The sequence below is a fragment of the Miniopterus schreibersii genome (genome assembly GCF_964146895.1).
Source record: "Miniopterus schreibersii genome assembly, chromosome: 9".
Lineage (NCBI taxonomy): Eukaryota > Metazoa > Chordata > Mammalia > Chiroptera > Miniopteridae > Miniopterus > Miniopterus schreibersii.
In genome coordinates this window covers 82,854,075-82,874,394 of record NC_138118.1, presented here as the reverse complement: position 1 = coordinate 82,874,394, position 20,320 = coordinate 82,854,075, and the positions used below count along the sequence as shown (strand labels likewise).

At 56.2% G+C, this 20,320-nt stretch overlaps 1 protein-coding gene across 8 annotated transcripts in view; it reads right to left on the bottom strand.

Annotated features, from left to right (window-relative positions):
• COBL (cordon-bleu WH2 repeat protein) overlaps window positions 1-20,320 on the bottom strand; it is an 85,222-nt gene that overhangs the window by 43,386 nt on the left and 21,516 nt on the right. For all 8 annotated transcript variants that reach the window (XM_081146631.1, XM_081146626.1, XM_081146627.1 and 5 more), the window contains exons 2-4: window positions 3,048-3,251; window positions 2,329-2,539; window positions 1,397-1,622 (exon numbers count right to left, since the gene is read on the bottom strand). In XM_081146631.1, the coding sequence (XP_081002757.1) occupies window positions 1,397-1,622; window positions 2,329-2,539; window positions 3,048-3,251 (641 nt within the window). The remainder of the gene's footprint in view (window positions 1-1,396; window positions 1,623-2,328; window positions 2,540-3,047; window positions 3,252-20,320) is intronic.

The window sequence follows — 20,320 nt, the reverse complement described above, 5'->3', positions numbered from 1 at the left end:
TGCGTGGCCCCCACCAGCTCAGCAGCTGCCGGCTGGGGAGCGGAGGGAACCGGAGAGGGGCAGGGAGAGGGAGCCTCAGGGGCGGCCTCCAGAATGTTCTCTTTCCTCCTTAAATACTTGACTGTCAGCAGGGTGGGGTGGAGGCTTTTGGCAGGGATGGCGAGTCTCTCACCGCCTGCCCGGCCGGCGTGGCTCAGCGGGTGAGCATCGACCTAGGATCCAGGCGATCGGGGTTCGATTCCCGGTCGGGGCACAGGCCCGGGTTGTGGGCTCCATCCCCAGCAGGGGGCGTGCAGGAGGCAGCCGATCAATGACTCTCATCATTGATGTTTCTCTCTCTCTCCCTCCCTCCCTCTCTCTGAAATCAATAAGGACATATTTTTAAAAAAATATATCTCACAGCTGCAGGGCACATGGACAGTCTGGTCCAGGTGAGAGGGACGTCGGCCCCTGGGCTGGAGCAGCAGTGCCCCCCCGTGCTGGGAGTTGCTCCCTTGTCTGGGGAGGCTGCTAGGACCCCAGGAGGGGGGTCCCTCGGAGGGGCCTGGGCAGCAGCGAGGGGGACGCCGGGCGTGGGCACCGCCATCTCCCCGACTCCGACTACAGGAGTGGCCACAAACCCGAGGAGAAGAGGTGGCTGCCCCAGCGCATCCTCCCGCGTGGGGGGCAAAGTGGAGGCGCCAGGTTTGGGGCGTCTCCCTGACCAACAGGACTCGAGTTGCCTGAAGTCCACATACCCGTCTGTCTGGCTGGTGCTACGGGCCCCGCGCTGCGCCTCGCTGGGGCTGGGGAGGCGGCCCTGTGTCCCCGGGGCTCGGGTAGGTGGGCCCTGTGTCCCCGGGGCTCGGGGAGGCGGCCCTGTGTCCCCGGGGCTCGGGAGGCGGGCCCTGTGTCCCCGGGGCTCGGGGAGGCGGCCCTGTGTCCCCGGGGCTCGGGGAGGCGGCCCTGTGTCCCCGGGGCTCGGGAGGCGGCCCTGTGTCCCCGGGGCTCGGGGAGGCGGCCCTGTGTCCCCGGGGCTCGGGGAGGCGGCCCTGTGTCCCCGGGGCTCGGGAGGCGGCCCTGTGTCCCCGGGGCTCGGGAGGCGGGCCCTGTGTCCCCGGGGCTCGGGGAGGCGGGCCCTGGGTCCCCGGGGCTCGGGGAGGCGGTCCTGTGTCCCCGGGGCTCGGGAGGCGGGGCCGTGTCCCCGGGGCTCGGGAGGCGGGGCCGTGTCCCCGGGGCTCGGGAGGCGGCCCTGTGTCCCCGGGGCTCGGGAGGCGGGCCCTGTGTCCCCGGGGCTCGGGGAGGCGGGCCCTGGGTCCCCGGGGCTCGGGGAGGCGGTCCTGTGTCCCCGGGGCTCGGGAGGCGGCCCTGTGTCCCCGGGGCTCGGGAGGCGGGGCCGTGTCCCCGGGGGCCTCACCTCTCTTGTTGTCCCAGGCGTACAGCTCCTTGACTCCCAGCTCGCTCAGGGACTTGGACAGCTCCAGCTCCTCCCCCGCGATGTCCCTGAGCAGGACCACGTGCTCGGGGCTCACGTCGCACTTGGCGCAGATGACAGGGAGGAGGCTCTGCAGGGGGACCTCGGGGCTCACTCGCACCACGGCCTTCTGTGTCCGCAGGTAGTTCACCACCAGGCGCACGGACTTCTGGAGGGACCGACCGGACAGAGCCGTGAGCACATCTCCCACGACGCTTCCGCCTCTGCTCTCAGGCTAGACCTGACGTGGTGAGATTCTGGGCGGACGGGGTTTTCCTTCCACAAATTTGGGGGGTCGTGCGGAAAATGGCAAACAGGACAGTGAACAATAAATATGCCTGGAGTGAAAAGCTTGCCTTAGACTCTCCTACTAATGAACACACTGCTAACAACACAGGGAAACGGACACCGGGGGGGCTCTCCGTGTAAAACCCCACACAGACGGGTCTTTCAGGGATTCGGCCCTGGCCAGAGAGCCTCAGGTGGCTGGAGCATCGTCCTGTGCACAGAAAGGTCTCGGGTTCGATTCCTGGTCAAGGCACGTGCCCAGGTTGCAGGTTCCATCCTTGGCTGGGGTGCATGTGGGAGGGAACCGATCCATGTTTCTGTCTCACATCAATGTTTCTCTCTCTTTCTCTCTCCCTCTCCTTTCCTCTTTCTATAAAAATCAATAAAAATATTTTTTAAAAATTCTGGAAACTTCCATCTTCTAAAATAAACTCAGTCTAGTACCTGGCTTTGCCTAGCATGGGAGTAGACTCTCAACCACGGCCGTCCGGGTGTGTTACTAAGATCTCAGGGGCTCCCTCCTCAGCCCCTCGCACCCAGGCGTCTGCCTGTGTCCTCGAGTGACAGAGGGTCCCCGTCCCACTGACCTCGGGCATCTTAGGTGGGCCGGGCCTCGCCTTCTCTTCAGGGACCTTTTCTTTCAGGAACACCGTGTGCACGTTCAGCGTCCCCACTAACGTGTTTGGCTTAAAACTCAGAGGCTGCTGGGTTTCCGCCGACCAGATCTCGAGGGCGTGGTGGGACGGGTTCAGGTGATTCTGAAGGCAGAGCTCAACCAGCAGGTCCATCATCGCGTGGCTGGGACAGGGACACAGGGCGGGGTTACTGGGGCCTGCGCTCCCCCTTCAGTCCGGGACGAACAAACCGACCCGTGGGCGAGGAAGACAGGGCAGGTCGCTCATTCCCCACGGGGGATCGCACATCAGCACCCTAACATTCCCAATACCGATCAATGCCGGGGCCAAGAGAGCAGCCAGCAGGTCAAACCGTGTCACCGCGAAAATCGTCACCCTCCCCAGTTAACTCCGCGGGGGCCGCCTTGAATCTTGCGGGGTCAGGGAACACAGCGATATTTATTCGGGAGGCTGCCCCTGGCCGTGTGGCTTCATCGCCAAGGACGTGGACACGGACTGGTGGCTGGTCACCTGCTTGGAGAGGGACACGGGCCTGCACCCCCGCCTGGGCCCGCCTCCTGCAGTTCGCTGTGCTGGCCCTCCCTGCTCGGGACTGAGGTGAGCGGGGGGCCCGTCACCACGGGTGAGGCATTTCAGGTGTCAGCAGGTTTGTGCCCCGACCCGGCCCTTACCTCCCGCTGACCACGCTCCTTGTCTCCAGCCCGCTGGGCAGCACCACGGTGAGGTCCACCGCCCGGTCCCGCAGGTGCTCCGTCAGGGGCAGCAGGGTCTGCTGGCGGTCGGGGGACGTGCCTCGGTGGGGGCTCTGTCCCCTCTGCAGGGCCGGGGTGGCTGCCTTCCCGGGGGGGGGCGGAGCGCGAGACTTCATCTTCCTCCTGAAGGTCAAGAGGGGACAGGATGAGGCAACGTCCCCCTCTTCAGAAGTGATGACACCACCAGCGTGCACACAAGGGGCACTGAGGTGTGTCCTAATTCTCTCTCAGGAGCCGTCACCTCTCCTTGGAAATGCCTTCCCAGCTGTGTGGCCTTTTTAAAATATATATATACATGTTTTTATTGATTTTAGAAAGAGGAAGGGAGAGGGAGAGAGAGAAACATTGATGAGTGAGAACCATCAAGGGGCTGCCTCTTGCACGCCCCCTACTGGGGGTCGAGCCCCAAACCCAGGCATGTGCCCTGACCGGGAATCAATCGGCGACCTCTCGGCGCACAGGACGCCACCCAACCAACCGAGCCACACCAGCCAGGGTGTGCACGACCTCCTAAAGTCAGCCTACGAGCACTTTTTAAATTATAAAGTTCTCAGTAACAGCAGCAGCAGGGGTACAAAACCGAGCAAACAGCATAATTACGATCTAGGCTGATACATATCAAACATAAAATGGGAAATTCTATTGGTAACACAGCTCTGCGTGTTACGACTGAAGGCAGCTTGGCCGCTGATGCTCCATCGGTGCCCTTTGTGGGGAAAGAAGCGGCATCCGACCTTGACCTGAAAACGCTCCCAGAAAATGGACAGTGAGAATTACAGAGGAAGGAGGCATTTCTGAAAGGAAATGTTCCTGGAAAGAAAGAGCCCGGATGTGTTCACACAGGGCCCCCGTTTTCTCAGGTCAAGGTGTGGGCGTGTGCAGCAGAGTCTGGGTGCCCACCCGCCCACCTCTGCCCGCATCTGCTTCCCCCAGAGCAAACCTTCCTGGGGGCTCTCATGCCTCAGTATCAGACACAGGTTTTCCATTTCCAGAAATCTGTCCAAAAGACAACCTCACAGCGTGCACTGTGCGAGGCTCAGAGATGCCCGGTAATAGCAAATGGACACAAAATAACCCAACCACAGGTCAGTAAGAAACAATTCCAATAAGTTATGGTCCCTGGAAACAGTGTTACACGGGTACTGGTTAAATGTACTTTAAAAGGATACAATGTGATGCGCCCAAATGCTCCACGCAGCTGTTAGAAAACAAGCTTCAAATTATCTGTTCAGAAAAATCCTGTTTTTAAGAGGAATGTATATGCTATAGCAACAGACCATCAAACAGTCTAGAAAGATACGGCAAAGAATTAGCACCAGTGACCTCTGGGTGGTGGACAGTGTGACGTGTGTTTACTATTTTCACTTCTATGCATTTCCCAATCTTTCTATAACAGCACTTGCATATGTATTACCTGCAAAGTGAAAGAGATCATTTAAAAATGGGGAAAGAACAGCAAATGGGATTCAGATGAGGCCAAAAGCTACTGTGGTTCATGACCCTTGGTGACCACAACACTGAGGTGTGACATTCGGGACACAGCTGCTGCTCTGACAAACAGACTGACATTAAGTCTCTTTTTCCTTGTTAAAAGCCTGACGCCTTTATCATCATTTGTCTAATTTTAATGCTTTATTCTGATCCATTATATACTTTTCCCGTTCAATTTGCAGAACCGATGATGAGGCAGTTGGCGCAGGTGGCACTAGCTGAGGGCTGGGCATCAATAATGCATGTGGCCCTCCCAGCAGCGCCGAGCAGGTGCGGCCTCGGTCCCGGGCTGCAGATAAGGCGTCTGGGCATCTCCACAAGGCTGCCGAGCGCCAGGGCCAGCGCCCGGCCCAGCAGATTTGGTTCCAGAGCCTGAGCTTCGGGCCGCTGTGTTACTCAGCCTGCGAGAGGAGGAAGGGTTGTCCCCACATTCTGCACACGGAGAGGTCAAGGCAGGGAGAGAGAGGTCCTGGGTCCCTTGTGAACCCGCCGCACGTCTCGGGGAGAGGACAGTCCCGAGCCCGCTGCCCTCACGTGACATCCCTGATGTGCTTCAGAAGGATGTGCTGACTTGAGAATTTCTAGGAACCGAGAATCTCCCCAGCGAGGACCATGCTCGTTCCTGGGAGCACCGCTGGCTCGAAGGCCCTGGGAACACGGGTCTGCAGGGCGCCTTCCCTCCCTCAGCCAGCGCAGGGCGGTGACAGGTTTCCCTGCCCCGGCTTTCCCCACGTAAACCATGTCCCCAGCCACGAAAGCCCACCTGGGGGATGTCCCCAACCCCCCCCCCCCGAGTCCACTGTCAGCACTGGGGAGCCCTCAGCGCCAACCTCTACTCAAATGCGGCCCCTATTACAGCTCAGCCCCGTCTGCCAGTCCCGTGCCTCAGTGATCCCTCTGCTCCTTGAATACCCACTGGTGCCCACGAGGCCTGTCCATCTTCTCACCAGACCCTGCACCCAGCCCCCGCCCCCCTCCGGCACCCTGTGGAGCTTCCTATGGGCTGTGCAACCCCACCCAGGAGGGTTCCTGGGTCCAGCACAGGGGTGTGTGTGTGTGTGTGTGTGTGTGTGTGACATGCCAAAAACACTGGAACAATTCACACTAAAAAAATGAGTTTCTGGCTCTTTTTGAAAAAATAAAATAAAATAAAATAAAAAAAAAATAAAAATAACAACATTAAAAGGCCCTGAACACCTTCCCAGCATCGCCAAGCACGTGGGGCCTGCTGGAAGGTGTGTACAGGTGCTGTGCCCTTGGGTGCACCTGAGACAGGAGCGTGGGGGCAGGTGCCCAGCGGGCAGCAGAGGTGGTGAAGGGTCTGGAGGGAACCTCGCAGCCCAACAGGGGGCGGGACAGGCCCTGGGCTCTAAGGGCCTGAGTCACCACCCATACAGCTCACCCTCCCTGGGCTTCCTCCAGGTCAAAAAGTTGGGTGTGCCCTGTGAAGACGACTTATAAAACAAAAAATATCTAAAAGCATTCCTGGCATTTCAAAGGTCACCCTTAGAGCTCCGGGTGGTCTGAGCCTAAAGCATCACATGCCGACTGTCTGATCTTCAGAACCACAGGCCCTCCCCCGTGTGACTCTCCATCGGCCCTGGCCACGCAGACACCTCTCCGTGAGACGGGGACCCAGAGCTGCCTGCTGCCCCCCCCCCCCCCCGAGGTCGCGCCCAGCAGAGCCTTCCCCAGGGTCTGCAGGACCAGAAATCACCCCGTTTCCTTCTGTAAGTGTAGACTCTCCAGTGGGTGGAGTTTCGCTTTTGCGAGACACACCCACCCAAGAAAGTCCGACGGAAGTGTAAACCTACTAAGTGCCTGGGGATGTGGAGTCCAGGAGAACTCCGGGTGCCTGTGAGCATCGAGGCCTCCTGCTCACATGACAGTGGCCTTTGTGGATCCTTCCAGGGGCAGTGAAGTTCCAGGAGAAAGCGGAACTGAGACATCGGGCCCCAGACGCCGACGCGAGGGTTGACGGGTTGGTTGGCCGAGACAGAGATGGGAGAAAGGAACACACTGTGGGGACAGCCAGGGTGGAGGGCGGCCTGGACAACCGTCCCGAACACGTGAGGCCACAGTCACAGTCAGGGTGTGTGCCCTTCCCTTCCGCCCCACCAGGGACAGGGACGGGGACTGGGACACAGAGAGACGTTCTGGAAAGCTCCGGACTGGTTCAGACGGAACCGGATTAGAAGGAAGATGAAGGAGTTGAACTCATCAGCCAAGACACCTGGCAACCCCGTGATTTCCACAAGCTGCTCCCCGCCCCTCACCCCGCTTCCCTCCGACAGGCTCTGCACTCGGGCTGACACTCACAGCGTGAATCAGGTCCCTGCCTTGGACGCCCAGCACCTCGCCCTGTAATAAACACAGAACCCGGCACGGGGTCCCGGCCCTGAGCCTTCCCGCCTCGATGACCTGCCTGCCCTTTGCTCCCTGATTAGCAAGCTCTCCCGGTGCAGGCCTCGCCCATGCTGTTCCCTGCTGGAAATGCCCTTCCCTCCCCCCTCGCCTCCTTCCTGCCCTCCCATGGCCCTGGGCAAGGCTCCCCCAGAACGAGGGCTCCACCCGGCACAGCGTCCTGCTGGCTCCCTTCCCGGGGCATCGCCTCATTAAAAACTTAAAAATATAAATTTTTATTGATTTCAGAGAGAGGAAGGGAGAGGGGGAGAGAGAGAAACATCAATGATGAGAGAGCCATGGATCGGCTGCCTCCTGCACGCCCCCGCCTGGGGATCGAGCCGGCAACCCAGGCCTGTGCCCCGACCGGGAACCGCACCAGTGACCTCCAGGTTCTCAGGACCACACTCAGCCACTGAGCCACACCAGCCGGAGCATGTCCCATGCTGCATTCACAGATTCCGAACCATACGCTCACGACCAGCCGTGACGCTTCCCTCCGACCCCGAGCGCAGGGCCTGGGGCGTCCCTGTCCGTCGCCGGGGGAGCTCACCGTGGCAGCTGCCTGCTGGGGAGCCAGCGAGCGGGGCGTCTCTGCTGGGACTCGGATGCCATGTCGCTGCCCACTTTTGTGAGCAACTGAGAGACGGGAAATATGGGGATACCCAGGCCAACCCCAGAGGAGCCCTGCTGAGGGAGATGGGACCGACTCCAGAGAGGCTCACAGCCCCCCCCCCCCAGTCACTGGCCCCCCAGCTCTGAGTTGACCTGGGTTTTTAGCTCTGGGTTCCTGAGCACCTATGAGCCACGTGCCAGGCACTTCCTACGTGTTCAGTGCCCACAACGTCATGAGACAGGTTTGCCTCCCCATTTCGCAGGTGGGGTGACTGAGGATCACGCAGCCAGAAGGACCAGAGGAGCAGCCAGGGTCTGTCTGTGCCGCTCCCCCAGGACGGTGCACCCGCCCCTCTCCTCCTTAACTATTTCCTGAAAACAAGGGCCTTTGGGTGGATGCTGTGGTGACAGGGGTAGGTCAGTAGCACCCTCGGTGAAACTGCTGGCACCTGGTCACAGGCACGAGCCCTCTGCTTGACCTGGGTCCGAGCAAGCCGTGTCTCTAAGTACAGTCGGAGCCCTGGGGACTCACACGAGTCACAGAGCAGAGAAGGTGGAGCCATGGGGACTCTGGGGGACTTGCCCAGGGCTGGCGTCAGGGAGCTGGCTGAGCTGGGGCAGCCCTTGGGGTCCTCGATGCCTTAGGGTCAGGGACTCCCCTGGGGATCTGGTGAGGCTGCGGACAATCCCTCCAGGCACACAATTTCTGCAAACCACTGGGAGAGATGGGGACCCCAGGAGAGCCCCTGTAGCATCTCCCCTCGGAGCTCAGCACCTCCCAACAGGAGGCTCCTTCTGAGACATGAATTCCTTCCGATAAATGAGACATAAGCCAAGCTCCCCGATGCTTTCCGACCATCTGCGCCTTGGAAAACTTAAACCAAGAGAAGCATTCAGCAAGAGATCCAGATACACAGGGTGAAAACGAGACCTGTGAAACTCACGAGAAGAGGCCCCATTCAGGCTCGCAGGAGAACCCTAAAGACAGCCCCACGGGTTCCCGCAAACCGGGGACGTGCCCCCCCCCCCTAAAAACGCCACGTTCAAGGGCAACACGGGGACGCCGCCTCAGATCACAGGCTCACAGCCGCAACGCATCCACCGGTCCCGGGTACACACTCTGGGTCGGAAAGACGCGGCTCAGATCCGGCGAGATATCGCCCAGGGGAGCGTCCCCAGGCGGCTTGGAAGCCTCGGTTTCCCCAAGAGCGAACAGACCGGACGTCGGCTTTCCTGGCGGGTGGAGACGGGCGAGAGACGGCTCGGGTGCAGCTCCGGCTCCCCGGCCGCGCTGGGCGGCGGGTGGCCGCAGGGACCCTCTCACTGTAAGGAGCGGGCTCACCCTCGGGGGGAGAAAGACAAGCCCCACCCGGCCTCCTGTCTCCGCGAGGTCGGGGAGCGGCCGGCGCACCCGGACGCCCAGCGGAAGCCGGTCCTGCAGCGGATGCCCTCAGAACCGACCACGGGATCACACTCGACGGAATCTCACAGGTTTGACCTGGGGTCGGGGATGCTTTTAGCAATTCGGCATAAAAAGATTCGCGCTCCCGATAGGATTCTCAAAGACATAACAACAGAAGCTATCCGTAACACCCGGCCAACCCCGGGCTGGCGGGGCGTGGGAACGCGCTATCGCGGCTCACAGCGGGCTCGGAGGAGCACTGGTGGGGGCTCTCAGCCGTCACCCCGCCCGGGACGTTAACATCAGCAGGGCGATCGCCTCCCTCCCCTGCCACCCAGTCGTCGGCCATGGGGCCTGGGGCTGAGCGGGGCCCTGCAGCCTGCAGAAAAGGCTCCTCCTTCCTCACAGGCGGTGCCGCCCTGAGGCTGGACCATCCGCATCACCTGAAACCACGCAGCCCAGAGGACTTACTGATTCCCAAACCACCGGGCCATGTCCGCGCACATCCCACGCCGGCCCGCCCGGCCCGCGGCGGCTCCCTCGGCCCCTCTCCGCCCGCAGCGGGGGGCTCGCCAGGCTGGGCCCCTGCAGTCCCCGGAGGAAAGACAAGACACGGTTCCCACAGGCTCCCGGGCCAGGAGCGGGGAGGCCAGGCTGCGCAGAGGCCTGGGCCCCGGCCAGCCTGGTGACTTATTAATGAAGGTGCCACCCGATGCAGGGCTGTGCTCGCTGAGATGTCCGCCGCCGTCTGCGTGTCCAGCAAATGGAATCACACGTCACCCTGGTTCACCTGCTCAACGTCACAAACCTTCTAAAGCAGGAAAGTGAGCGTGGGAAAGGAGGGGTGACTGGGGAGGAAGGCAGAGCGTCCCCGGGATGCTGGGCCACCTCTTCCTACAGGGGCGTCCGCAGGCTCCGGGTGGGCGCCGTGGGGACAGAGCCGCGGGTTCCTGGGGGGCGGGCCCAGCCTTCACTGCAGCCAATCAGCCGGTGCAGCCAGGCACCTGCGACCCTGCCCAGAGCGCCTGGCCGGCTCCCAGGCCTGAGGTAACACCTCCTTTTGTCCGAAGGATTTTACTTTTCTTTCTGCCTCCCAGCCCGTGTGGGCAGCTCCTTGTTTTCCTGGCTCAGCCTCCCTGCAGCAGGGCGGCTTTCCCGGCTGAGGGGCATATTCAGTTTCCACCAGAAGTCCACAAACATTCATGAAAACAAAGTTCTTTACGGTTTAGTCGCATCTGGGGGGAGTGACAGGCATCTCATTATTTGGACCGGCAGAGAACCTCTGGGTTCCGAGGTCATACGAAGAAGACGTGTGGCTAATTCCCACTGAGTTTAGCTCAAAAGGCCCACGGGAGGGGGAGCCTCTAGCTTTCCTCCTGTCTCACGAAGGGCCTGGCAGGGAGCAAGAAATATCAATCAGGCCCTGGCCAGTCTGGCTCAGTGGTTAGAGCATCAGCCCTTGTACCGAAGGGTCGCGGGTTCAATTCCCGTCAAGGACATGTACCCGGTTGCAGGTCTGGTCCCTGGCCCCGGCTGGGGCATGTGCAGAGGCAACCAATTGCTGTGTCTCCCTCACATCGATGTTTCTCTCTCTGTCCCCTTCCCCCCTTCCACTCTCTAAAAATCAATGGAAAAAATATCCTCAGCTGAGGATTAATAAAACAACAAACAAAAAAGAAATATCAATAGACCTCCTGTCCCAGGCAGACAGGACGCTGAACCCAGGAGGACAAGGCGATCTCGGGGGCAGCGAATCGCTTTCAAGGAGCCGCGCAGTGTTTCTCTCCTTAGGTGGGAAAACGGAGCCCGGCTGGATCAAGTTCCTTCTAGCAACGTGTGAAAAACAATGAAACCGGGCGGGAATCCTGGATCCAGACCGTAGAGCGAGGCGTCGGATGGGAAGCCGCCCGCGGCCGCCGATAAGCAGGCTCCCGTTCCCCTCCCTTTGTAAGCGACTGAAAGGCAGGGAAACCCGACCAGCGGCCCTGGGCGCGGCCAGCAGCGGGACAGAGCAGCCCCGAGACTTTCCCAGGAAAGCGAACCTGCCGCTTTCACCGGAGGCCACAGTGTCACAGCCACGGCTCTGAGGAAGGACCGTCACCTGATGCCCTGAGCCCGGGGTTTTCACAACTTCACTGCGATCGGGGAAGTTGCTGTGAAAAAACTCGTGCATATTTGCTACAGAAACAGCCAAATGTTGTATTTACTGCCTCTGCTAATAAAGTTCACGTTCACCACCTAAAATACAAGGAAGTGGCACTATATTTAGGATGACATTTATTCTGCAACCAAAGACCCTTCAGCAAAAACTGCAGAGGTCAGTGGAGACAAACACAGGCAGGAACGGAGGCCGGGGTCGGCTGGTTCTGTGGGACATTTTCTGGGCTGAGTGCTGGGGGCCTTTAATTCTCCTCTGAAAATATGACACCTGATAACCTCCTCGGGAACACTGGTGCCCAAAATAGGGCCTGGGCCTCGCAGCCGCTCCCTGGCCTGAGAAACCTGAGCTGGGCTGCTTTGGGCTCTGCTGGGCCCGTCAGACCTGCCGCCATCACCCATGGGCGCCACACTGTCCAGCAAAGCCAGGTCCGCTTCCCAAATCACACCAATACTGGGGGTTCAAGCTCAGGGCACAGACTGCAGGCCCTGGGAAAGGCCATGCCCGTTAAACCAAGGGCGTGCTGGGTCCCCCGTCACCTGACACATGTCCGTCCACCACGCCCCAGACAGGGCCTGCCATTGCCTCCAGGGTCTCCCTTTCCTTGTGGAAAAGCAGAGACAGGGACAGAGGGAGACAGTGTCCTCCCTTCACTGAGCCCAGCTGCCCTCTGTTCTCAACCTGCCTCCCAGGCCCTGCCTTTAGCCCCCACCCACCTCAAACAGCCCCGTATAAGGGCTGGGGTGGGAGCCAGACTTTTTATGGCAAGTCTGCGATTCCTAGGGAGCGACCACCTCCCCTCAACCCAAAGCCAAATGCCGGGGGTGGGGTGGTCGTGGTGGTGTCTGATAACCTGACCTGTCAAAGCCTCCCTTTGCCTACCACCCCATCTCCCCCAGGCTGCGACACCTGCCCCAGGGGCTGAGCCTTGTCGGAGGAGCCCAAGGTTGCTTAAGGGGCCAAAAGAGAAAGACACTAAGTAGAGGGGGCGTGGACAATGGCACATCCAAACAAGGCAGCCCACAGCCAGCTGGAGTGGCCTGAGAGGGTGAAGGGCTGGCCGCCTTCCCAGCCCAGCTACCCCCACCCTGCCCTGCTCTGAGCATCTCTGGCCACCATTGCTCCCACCCAGCCCTACCCAGCCAGAGGCCATTTACTTCCCAAGCATCGCAAGGAAAACTTAGCAGAAACTCAGACCCATGTCCCTCCATGGGAGCTACACTCCCCAGCAGGCGATTCTATGTTCAATTAAATATCCCTCCATGTAAGCAGGGCCTGGCCTTGCTCAGTCTGCGTCCAAGAAAAGGAAACTCATCCTTCACTGAGGTCCAGATGTACCAACATCCCAGGCTTTTCACAACAGCGACCGGTCAGAGCCGCCCTCCTGCACAGACGGGAAAGTGGGCGACCCAACAATAAGAAAACCTGGTTCCTGCTCTCGAGTGACTTACAGTATAGTAGAGGATTCAGACCTGGGCAAAGGACAGTCCAACAGATACCGGCAGAGAAGGGAGGGGTCTCATGAGATGTGCAGAGGAGAGAAAACTCATTTCTGCAGTGGAGAGATGGTCCAGGGTAGCTGGATGCGACAGATGGACAGCAGAGGGCGCCCTGCAGGGAGGGCAGGGGCCTGGGGGAGGAGGGAGCCGCAGGCTGGGGGGCAGGGGAGGTTGTGTGCGCTCAGCAAGGGGCTTTCCCTTCCACCCTGGGGAGCAAGGCCCCCTCTGAATATAATAGCTCCTGGTCGGTAATTGACACTCCGTGGTGCTAGGTAACCATGCCCACCAGGTGCAAACTCAGAACCCCTCAGGTGAAGCCAAATTCCAGGCAGTGCCATCAAAAAGAAGGTGGGCACTGGCGTGGGAGCCACGTGGGTCTGGGGTGGGCTCCTCACCAGCTGTCCCTCTGCAGCTCAGGTTCCCCACCTGGAACAGGGACACCTGCTCCCAGGTGAGGGTCAGAGGGGAGAGAATACAGTGAACAGGCATCGGGTGATCACGCTCACTCAGGAGGAGACGTGTCTGCAGAGAAGGGGCAGCAGTCCACGTTACCTGCCCACATCTACCTGTTTGTCTGTCCCCAGTCCCGGGGCCCCAGTGCACACGCTCCTAGCCCACACCGCTTCCCAATCAGGGTGGCATGTCTCCCTCTTAAAGTCTGCAAGCACCTCATTTTGTCCTGCCGCCCAGGTTCAAGTGTGGACCAACTGTCTGCCTAACACCTCAGCTGGCCTGCAGGTGGCACTCCCAGCAGGGCCCAGGGAACACCCCTTCCTCATGGGTTTTTCTGACAAACCCGTCCCTTGCCGTTTTGCTTCTTTCAAATCAAAACCAAAATGGTAGAGCTCAGGGCCTGGCGCCTGGAAGTCCTTTCATCCACGTGAGCTCCGCGCAGCTTCCCTTCCCTGGACCCCTGAGTCCGCCATCCAGTCCCTTGGTCCAGTCAGCTTCCACTCAGCTCCCCACAAAGGGGCTTGGGACTTGTTAATGGCTCTCAAAGGTGAAAATGTAGCATTTTCCCAGCTCAAGTCTAATCTAGTGAAAAAGCAAAGCTTTTAAAGACAAAGCAGCAGCCTCTCTACGTCTCATAAACGCTCGGCTACAGTGTTTCTTTCCCTTTGTTCAACAAAAGTTACACAAAACTTTACAAAGACCATTTAACAATGTGAATAGCAACGATGTTGAAAAATAAGTTGGTTAAGATGTATCAGCTGAATTTGCTCTTAGGCTTTGCTGATCTCGATACACAAACTGTACTGATAAGAGGTCCCGTTTCCAATGAGAAGAGGCAACAGTAACAAATTACGCCGCGTGCCTGCGGTGTTGTCACCAACTTTAGAAATCACAATGTGGTATCACGAAAAAATGCAGAATTACTGTCATATTTCCTCTGAATAGAATCCCCAAATACTTCAAGGGGAAGATTTTAAAATCCACCTCTCTTTAGGAAATATTAACATGCCAGTAACAAAAACTGAAAGATGTGTTAGAATAGAGGAGTATTACAGAGCGTTACTCAGAATATGACAGCACTACAATGTCACAGAGCGATATTTACATGGTGTTTGGGAGAATGACAGGGTCCCCAGGAAGGATTTATGTCCTTGAAGCTTCCAGGTTCATCTTCTGTTTGAAGCTGTGGATGGTCAGCTGGGACCTGGACATGCAGCCCTGGAGGTGATGGCTGATGTCACAGGTGGCTTTGTTGACACCTTCAGCCTCCTAGGGTTGTTTCCCCTCAGATACCACAGGGGAAAAGGGATGGAGAAGGGCGTTCCACCCAAACTGGATCTCACTGAGGTGACTGGAGCTGGCCACCACTGCTGACAGCTGACTGGCAGACTCCAGGCCCTTTTCCAGGCCTTGCCCTTCCCAGGTTGGTGCTCAGATGTCCCCTGAGGGCGGGCTGGCTCAGAGAGGCACCCAGGGCCACACGGAGGCCCTCACGGCACTGGCCTGCTTTTACTCTAGCAGGTTTCATTCATCTCCCACTGACGTATCTTGGACCATGGAAGCTGGACGACTAACTTTCCTAATTGGCAAGTTAGGGGATGGGGAGGGTTCTGCACAGATTAACAAAACCATCTGTGATCAACTGGCTTCCTGCAATTTCCATTAGAGTATTGACTCTTACCGTTAGGTAAAATGTATAGTAACACCACCTTTGCCTAAGGGAGCTGGATGTTAAGCATCACCAACACACCAGTGCCGGACCCCAGATGACCATGACCTTGGCCCAGAAGAGGTCCTTGCTGCTTGCCCATGTCCAGGCAGGGACTCCAGACAGGGAGGGCTGAGTCTGATCCAGCCTTTTAGCCCCCAGAAAAGCCCCTGATAAATGTCTGACATATTCAGGTGGAAACTAAGTGAACAAATGAATGAGCAAGTGGACGCCTGCATCCCCCTCGCACAGCAAGGTCCACCCTCCAGGGGTTTTAGGGATGATTACAGTTAAGTAAACCCAGACATGACCGAGGTTCTTAGAACGCTTCAGTGAGTGCTCAGTGGTCTATTCCACAGTGAAAGCAAGCAGATTCCATGCAATTTTATTTTATTTTATTGACTTCAGAGAGATGAACAGAGAGGGAGAGAGAGAGATAGAAACATCAATGATGAGAGTCATGGATCGGCTGCCTCCTGCACGCCCCCTACTGGGGATTGAGTCCAAAACCTGGGCATGTGCCCTGACCGGGAATCGAACCACGACCTCCTGGTTCATGGGTGGATGCTCAACCACTGAGCCACACAGGCCGGGCTCCATGCAAAACTTAAAAAAATTATCCTACGAATTGGGACTATGTTTTCATTTGCCCCAACAATATCTTGCACATGTTACTCAGGACAATTTCACGTCTAAACGCATCAGGACATGAAAGAACCCGATGCTGGTGAGAATGTCTCCATAGATATGGCCGTAAGAGCCCCGGGGAGCTCAGTCTGTTCCATACAGAAACTCATGTTTCCTTAACTTCTGATCTGCACTCTCAGGAAAGGGCTTCTGCTCAAGGCGGCCAAAAAAATAAGCAAGTCTCCTATTTGAAAAATAATAATGGAAATAACTATGACATGAGAAAAGAAGTTTCATGCAATGGAATCCTGGACACTTGACAAACTAAGAGGCATGACAAGGATAGAAGGAAACTGGTCCAACACTTGGGCAGCTGCACCTTCATTCCACACATTTCTAGAAAGAACAATACTCCAGGGACCTCACTGCCCTCCTTCCACAGGTCCCACGAGGCCACCCTGTGGTCCGGTAGACCTTCAGGGCCAGGCAGACAGACAGCAGCAGGTTCCTGCAGGGAGGGTCTGCATTCCCAGGCCACCCTCCTCTGTGTCCCTAGAACCCAGGATCCCAGCCACCCAGGCAGCCCTGCCCAATACCCTGGTGTCCTGGGCACCCATTGTAAATGTCACTCCTTTTCAATAGGACACATGGACCCAACAACTCCCCTCTCTGCCAGCTTTTGCATCTGTCCCTGAGCTTCTGGCTAGTCCTCTCCTCCCACCCCCAACACGGGTCACACCCTAAGGCTCCTGGAGTGACCCTCGTCCCTGACACACAGCCCTGGCCCGGCTGCCCAGCTATCAGCCCCAGCAGAGGTGGGAGAGAGCAAGGACCCTGCATAGCCTGGCACAGGTGTGGCTTTATAGCGTGGTCATATAACTTCAATGCCACCCTAATAAATGTGTGAAATGCTGACTGGTGTAGCTCACGCACGTTTAGGAAGGAGGAGTCCGTATTTGGGGCTGTTATTCTGCCATATTCTGACTTGACAACAAACGGTTCCTATCACTTATAAACAGAAGGCCTCACCTGCAGAGTCCTCCCCAACTTAGGTAAGAACAAATGAGCTTGTTTACGCAGAAAACTCAGTTACATGTTCAATGATGTTTCCAAGTTCCAGGAGAAATAAATGACTACACTAGTGAAAGGTTAAAAGAAAATTTCAGACATGCCCCCAATACAGCTGGGGGGCAAAGAGGGGGCTTTGGGGTCATCAAGGTCTTCAGCTCATGAAACCTGGACTGAAGGGCACAGAGATGGCCATGCCCATGACCAGGGAGGAGGGCAGGGCTGGGCAGTGACTCAGGTCCCCACCCACACTCGGTGCCTAAGCTGCTGAGGACTCTTCCTTTGAGTCACCCCATTTAATCCTCACAACCAGCAGGATGGCACACCATGGCAAGCAGGATCTAGAACATGTACCTGGAAAGCATGCAATGCACACGGGATAAATTGTTCCCTGTTTTACAATCAGGGAACAGATATTTCTTTGGAGATTGTTTCCTAAAGACACAAAATATCTCCACTGCTGTTTACATTCATTTAACAGCCCTTGGCTTAGCCAGTCTCTATAAATATCTAAAGATGAGTTTAAATCTAAATAAATTTTAAAAAGTATTTTTAATTGCAAACATTTAAAAAAAAAAAAAGAAAATCAGAGAAACCTCATTCAGAATAATGGCAGAGACACAAACATGCTGCTTAGTGATTGGGCTTGATTTTAAGGAGAAAATGAGTCAATTCATCTCCAAAGCTACAGAAGCACTTCATATAGAAGATAAATTTTTTGACCTTTATGTACTCAAAAATCACTAACTTTTCCAAGCTGACTGCAATACTACCCGGATAGCCTAAGACTCCCTGGATATACTGGGACACACTGGGTGATGCAAAGTAGATAGAATGCATTCACCCCTCCCTAAAGTAGATAGTATGTATCCACCCTTCCCTAAAGTAGATAGTATGTATCCACCCCTCCCTAAAGTAGATAGTATGTATCCACCCCTCCCTAAAGTAGATAGTATGTATCTACCCTTCCCTAAAGTAGATAGTACGTATCCACCCTTCCCTAAAGTAGATAGTATGTAACCATGTGTAGACAGTATGTATCCACGTGTGCTTTACACCTGCCCCTCGAAATTTAGATGAAGGAAATATCAGATCAATTTGGTTATCTCTTATCTCTAAGGAGCTGCCTTCTTCTGACCCAGACAAAGAATCAAGTCCAGGGTCAGGCATTCCTGACAGGTGATGGGGGGGTGGGGGTTTACAGATGGTTCTGTGGGGCTCCTGCAACAGAAACAGCCTCCCACTGGAGACATAGGACAAGAAAGTGAAATCTTCGATCAAGAAAGAATGAGATGAAAATAACAAACAAGAAATTCTATGGTGCATTTCAATCATGAGACATTCCCCAAATCCTACAATCCAAATTTCAACAGGGGCCTAAAAAGCTGAAAGTGAACAAGATGGTCCCCTCTAAATGAGGGCGGGGGTCGGGATCCTGGAACGAATTTTCCCAACTCCTTCAACCACAGATCACCTGAGTCCCATCCTAAAGTTTCCAGTGTCACTCATCCCCTGGTCATCCCCTGTAACTTCTATTTCATCATCAGCTCTGCTCCTAGGTGACGCCCCTTTTCCTTACTTCTCAGGAAGATGAGCTATAAGGGTTTCTCGTATATCCCACAATCCCGTCCTCAAATATATAATCTGCAAACATTCCCCCCCCCCCCCGTGGGTTGTCCCTTCACTTTCATTGCGCTGTTCTGAAGCACAGATGTTTGTAGTGTTTATGAAATCCACTTCCTCTATGTTTTTTGTCTCTTGTACTTCGGGTGACATTTCTAAAAACATGTTGCTTAACCCGACAACAAAGATTTGCAATCGTGTGAATTTTGTGTATGTGTGTTTTACAAAAATATTTGTATTGATTTTTAGAGAGAGAGGAAGGGAACACTGATGGGCTGCCTCCTGCATGCCCCCTCCTGGGGATGGGGCCCACAGCCCGATCGTGTGGCCGGACCGGGAACTGAACCAGGGACTTCTTGGTCCATAGGTCAACACTCAACCACTGTGCACACCGGTTGGGCTGCTCTCATGTTTTCTTCTAAGTTTTATAGTGTCAGCTCCTACATTTTGGTCTACGATCCATCCAGAGTTAATTCTGTGCAAGGTGGAAGGGGTCCGGTGTGTTGTTTTGCAAGTGACATCCACTTACTCAGCACCATTTATTGAAAAGACTATCTTTCCTCATTGAATGGACTTGGGACTCTTGTAGAAAATCGGTTGGTTGTAAACGCCAGGGTGTATTTCTGGACTTTCGCTTCTGTTCCACTGTCCTAAGACTATCCTCACGCCTGCCTCACATGCCCTTGATTGCTGTGGCTTTGTAGTAACACTTATAACTGGAAAGCGTGAGTCCTCCAGCTTTGCTCTTCTTTTCCGAGGTTGCTTTGCCTATTCTGGGTCCACATGACTTTTAGGGTTGTCACATTGAATTCTGTGAAAGATTTTACTGCAGTTGTTTGCTGAGTGTTCTCAATTTGTCCAATAGATTCATTTTAGAAACTTGGTTTTTTTTTTTGACAAGAGAACTACAGGGCTTGGGGAATGCGGCTGGTCTAATGGTTTCTGTCTTAGATAATATTTCAAGGCCGTACCTGTGCGGAAAAGGTTACTTCCTGCAACCACTTCAGCCTCCAGTGTCCCTCCCTCCACTTAATTACAAAGTGTCTGTGAGCGGTGGCGGCTGGTGGCAAACATGTATTTCCTAAAACTACTAATGAGAAACTCAACCACAGCATCCACTGGAAGCCAGAATCCACCCGGACATTTTATTCTATTTCTGACCCTGCTATTTAGAATATGCCAGATCCCTTTGCCTAAAAATACATGTTTAACATGCATAATGTAATAAGACAGGAACGATACTGGCTCCCTCCCAGAGCTGTTGGGAGGACCCAGTGAGACCACCCGGCGGGCTGCCGGGGGGACGGTCAACCCCTAGACAGTCTTTTGGACTTTCACTCACTGTCCTCTGTGGACAAAGTCACACAGCCACACGGTGGCCTTTCCCGTGTCTTCTCTTAACTGAGTTACCCGCAGCCAGACAATGGGAACAGTAAACAGCATCAGGAGGGTAGACCAGTTGTCTCTCACCGCCATGCTGCGTGGACCCGCGTGGACCCACGTGGACAAAGGTCTCCACCTCAGAGAGGCTGCAGTACCCTGCTCAGAAGTCTGGCCAGACACGGGCCCCCCCATGACAGAGAACAGAGAAGAGGAACCGTGGTCTGGAACCACTGGGGGCTCGACCCCGGGAAATCCTCCTGCTGAGACCCACTGGCTACTGGCAGGACCAAGGGCCCGGGGTACTAGGGTGGAGAGAAGGTTCCTGCCGGGAGCCAGGCCCATGTGGGCGCTGTCTCCTGAAACCCTGATAACCACGCCTAAGGTGGGCACAACCAGGAGTTACCACCTTCAGCCAAGGCCGCTCAGCCGTCAGCCCTGGTTCCAGCCCCGCCCCCGCTGGTCCCTAGTCCTGCAGAGGTGACAGCCCACCTTGTGCAGACGCAGCAGCGTTGAGGGGACCAGAGCCTGAACCCAGGGTTGGCATGCGGCCACGTCTCCATTAGAAGCCTGATGGATATTTTTGCTCCTTGCCTGATACACCCCAGCTAAAAGGGTCCCTGAAACGTGTTCTGGATGGCCAGGTTTCATGGAGCATATAGTGGCAGCCAGCCAGGGTCCTGGGCAGGAAGGTGGAGTGTTCCCAGGCAGCGCACCCACAGCTCTGGCCATTTAAATGGACTCTATATGACCATATGACCTAGA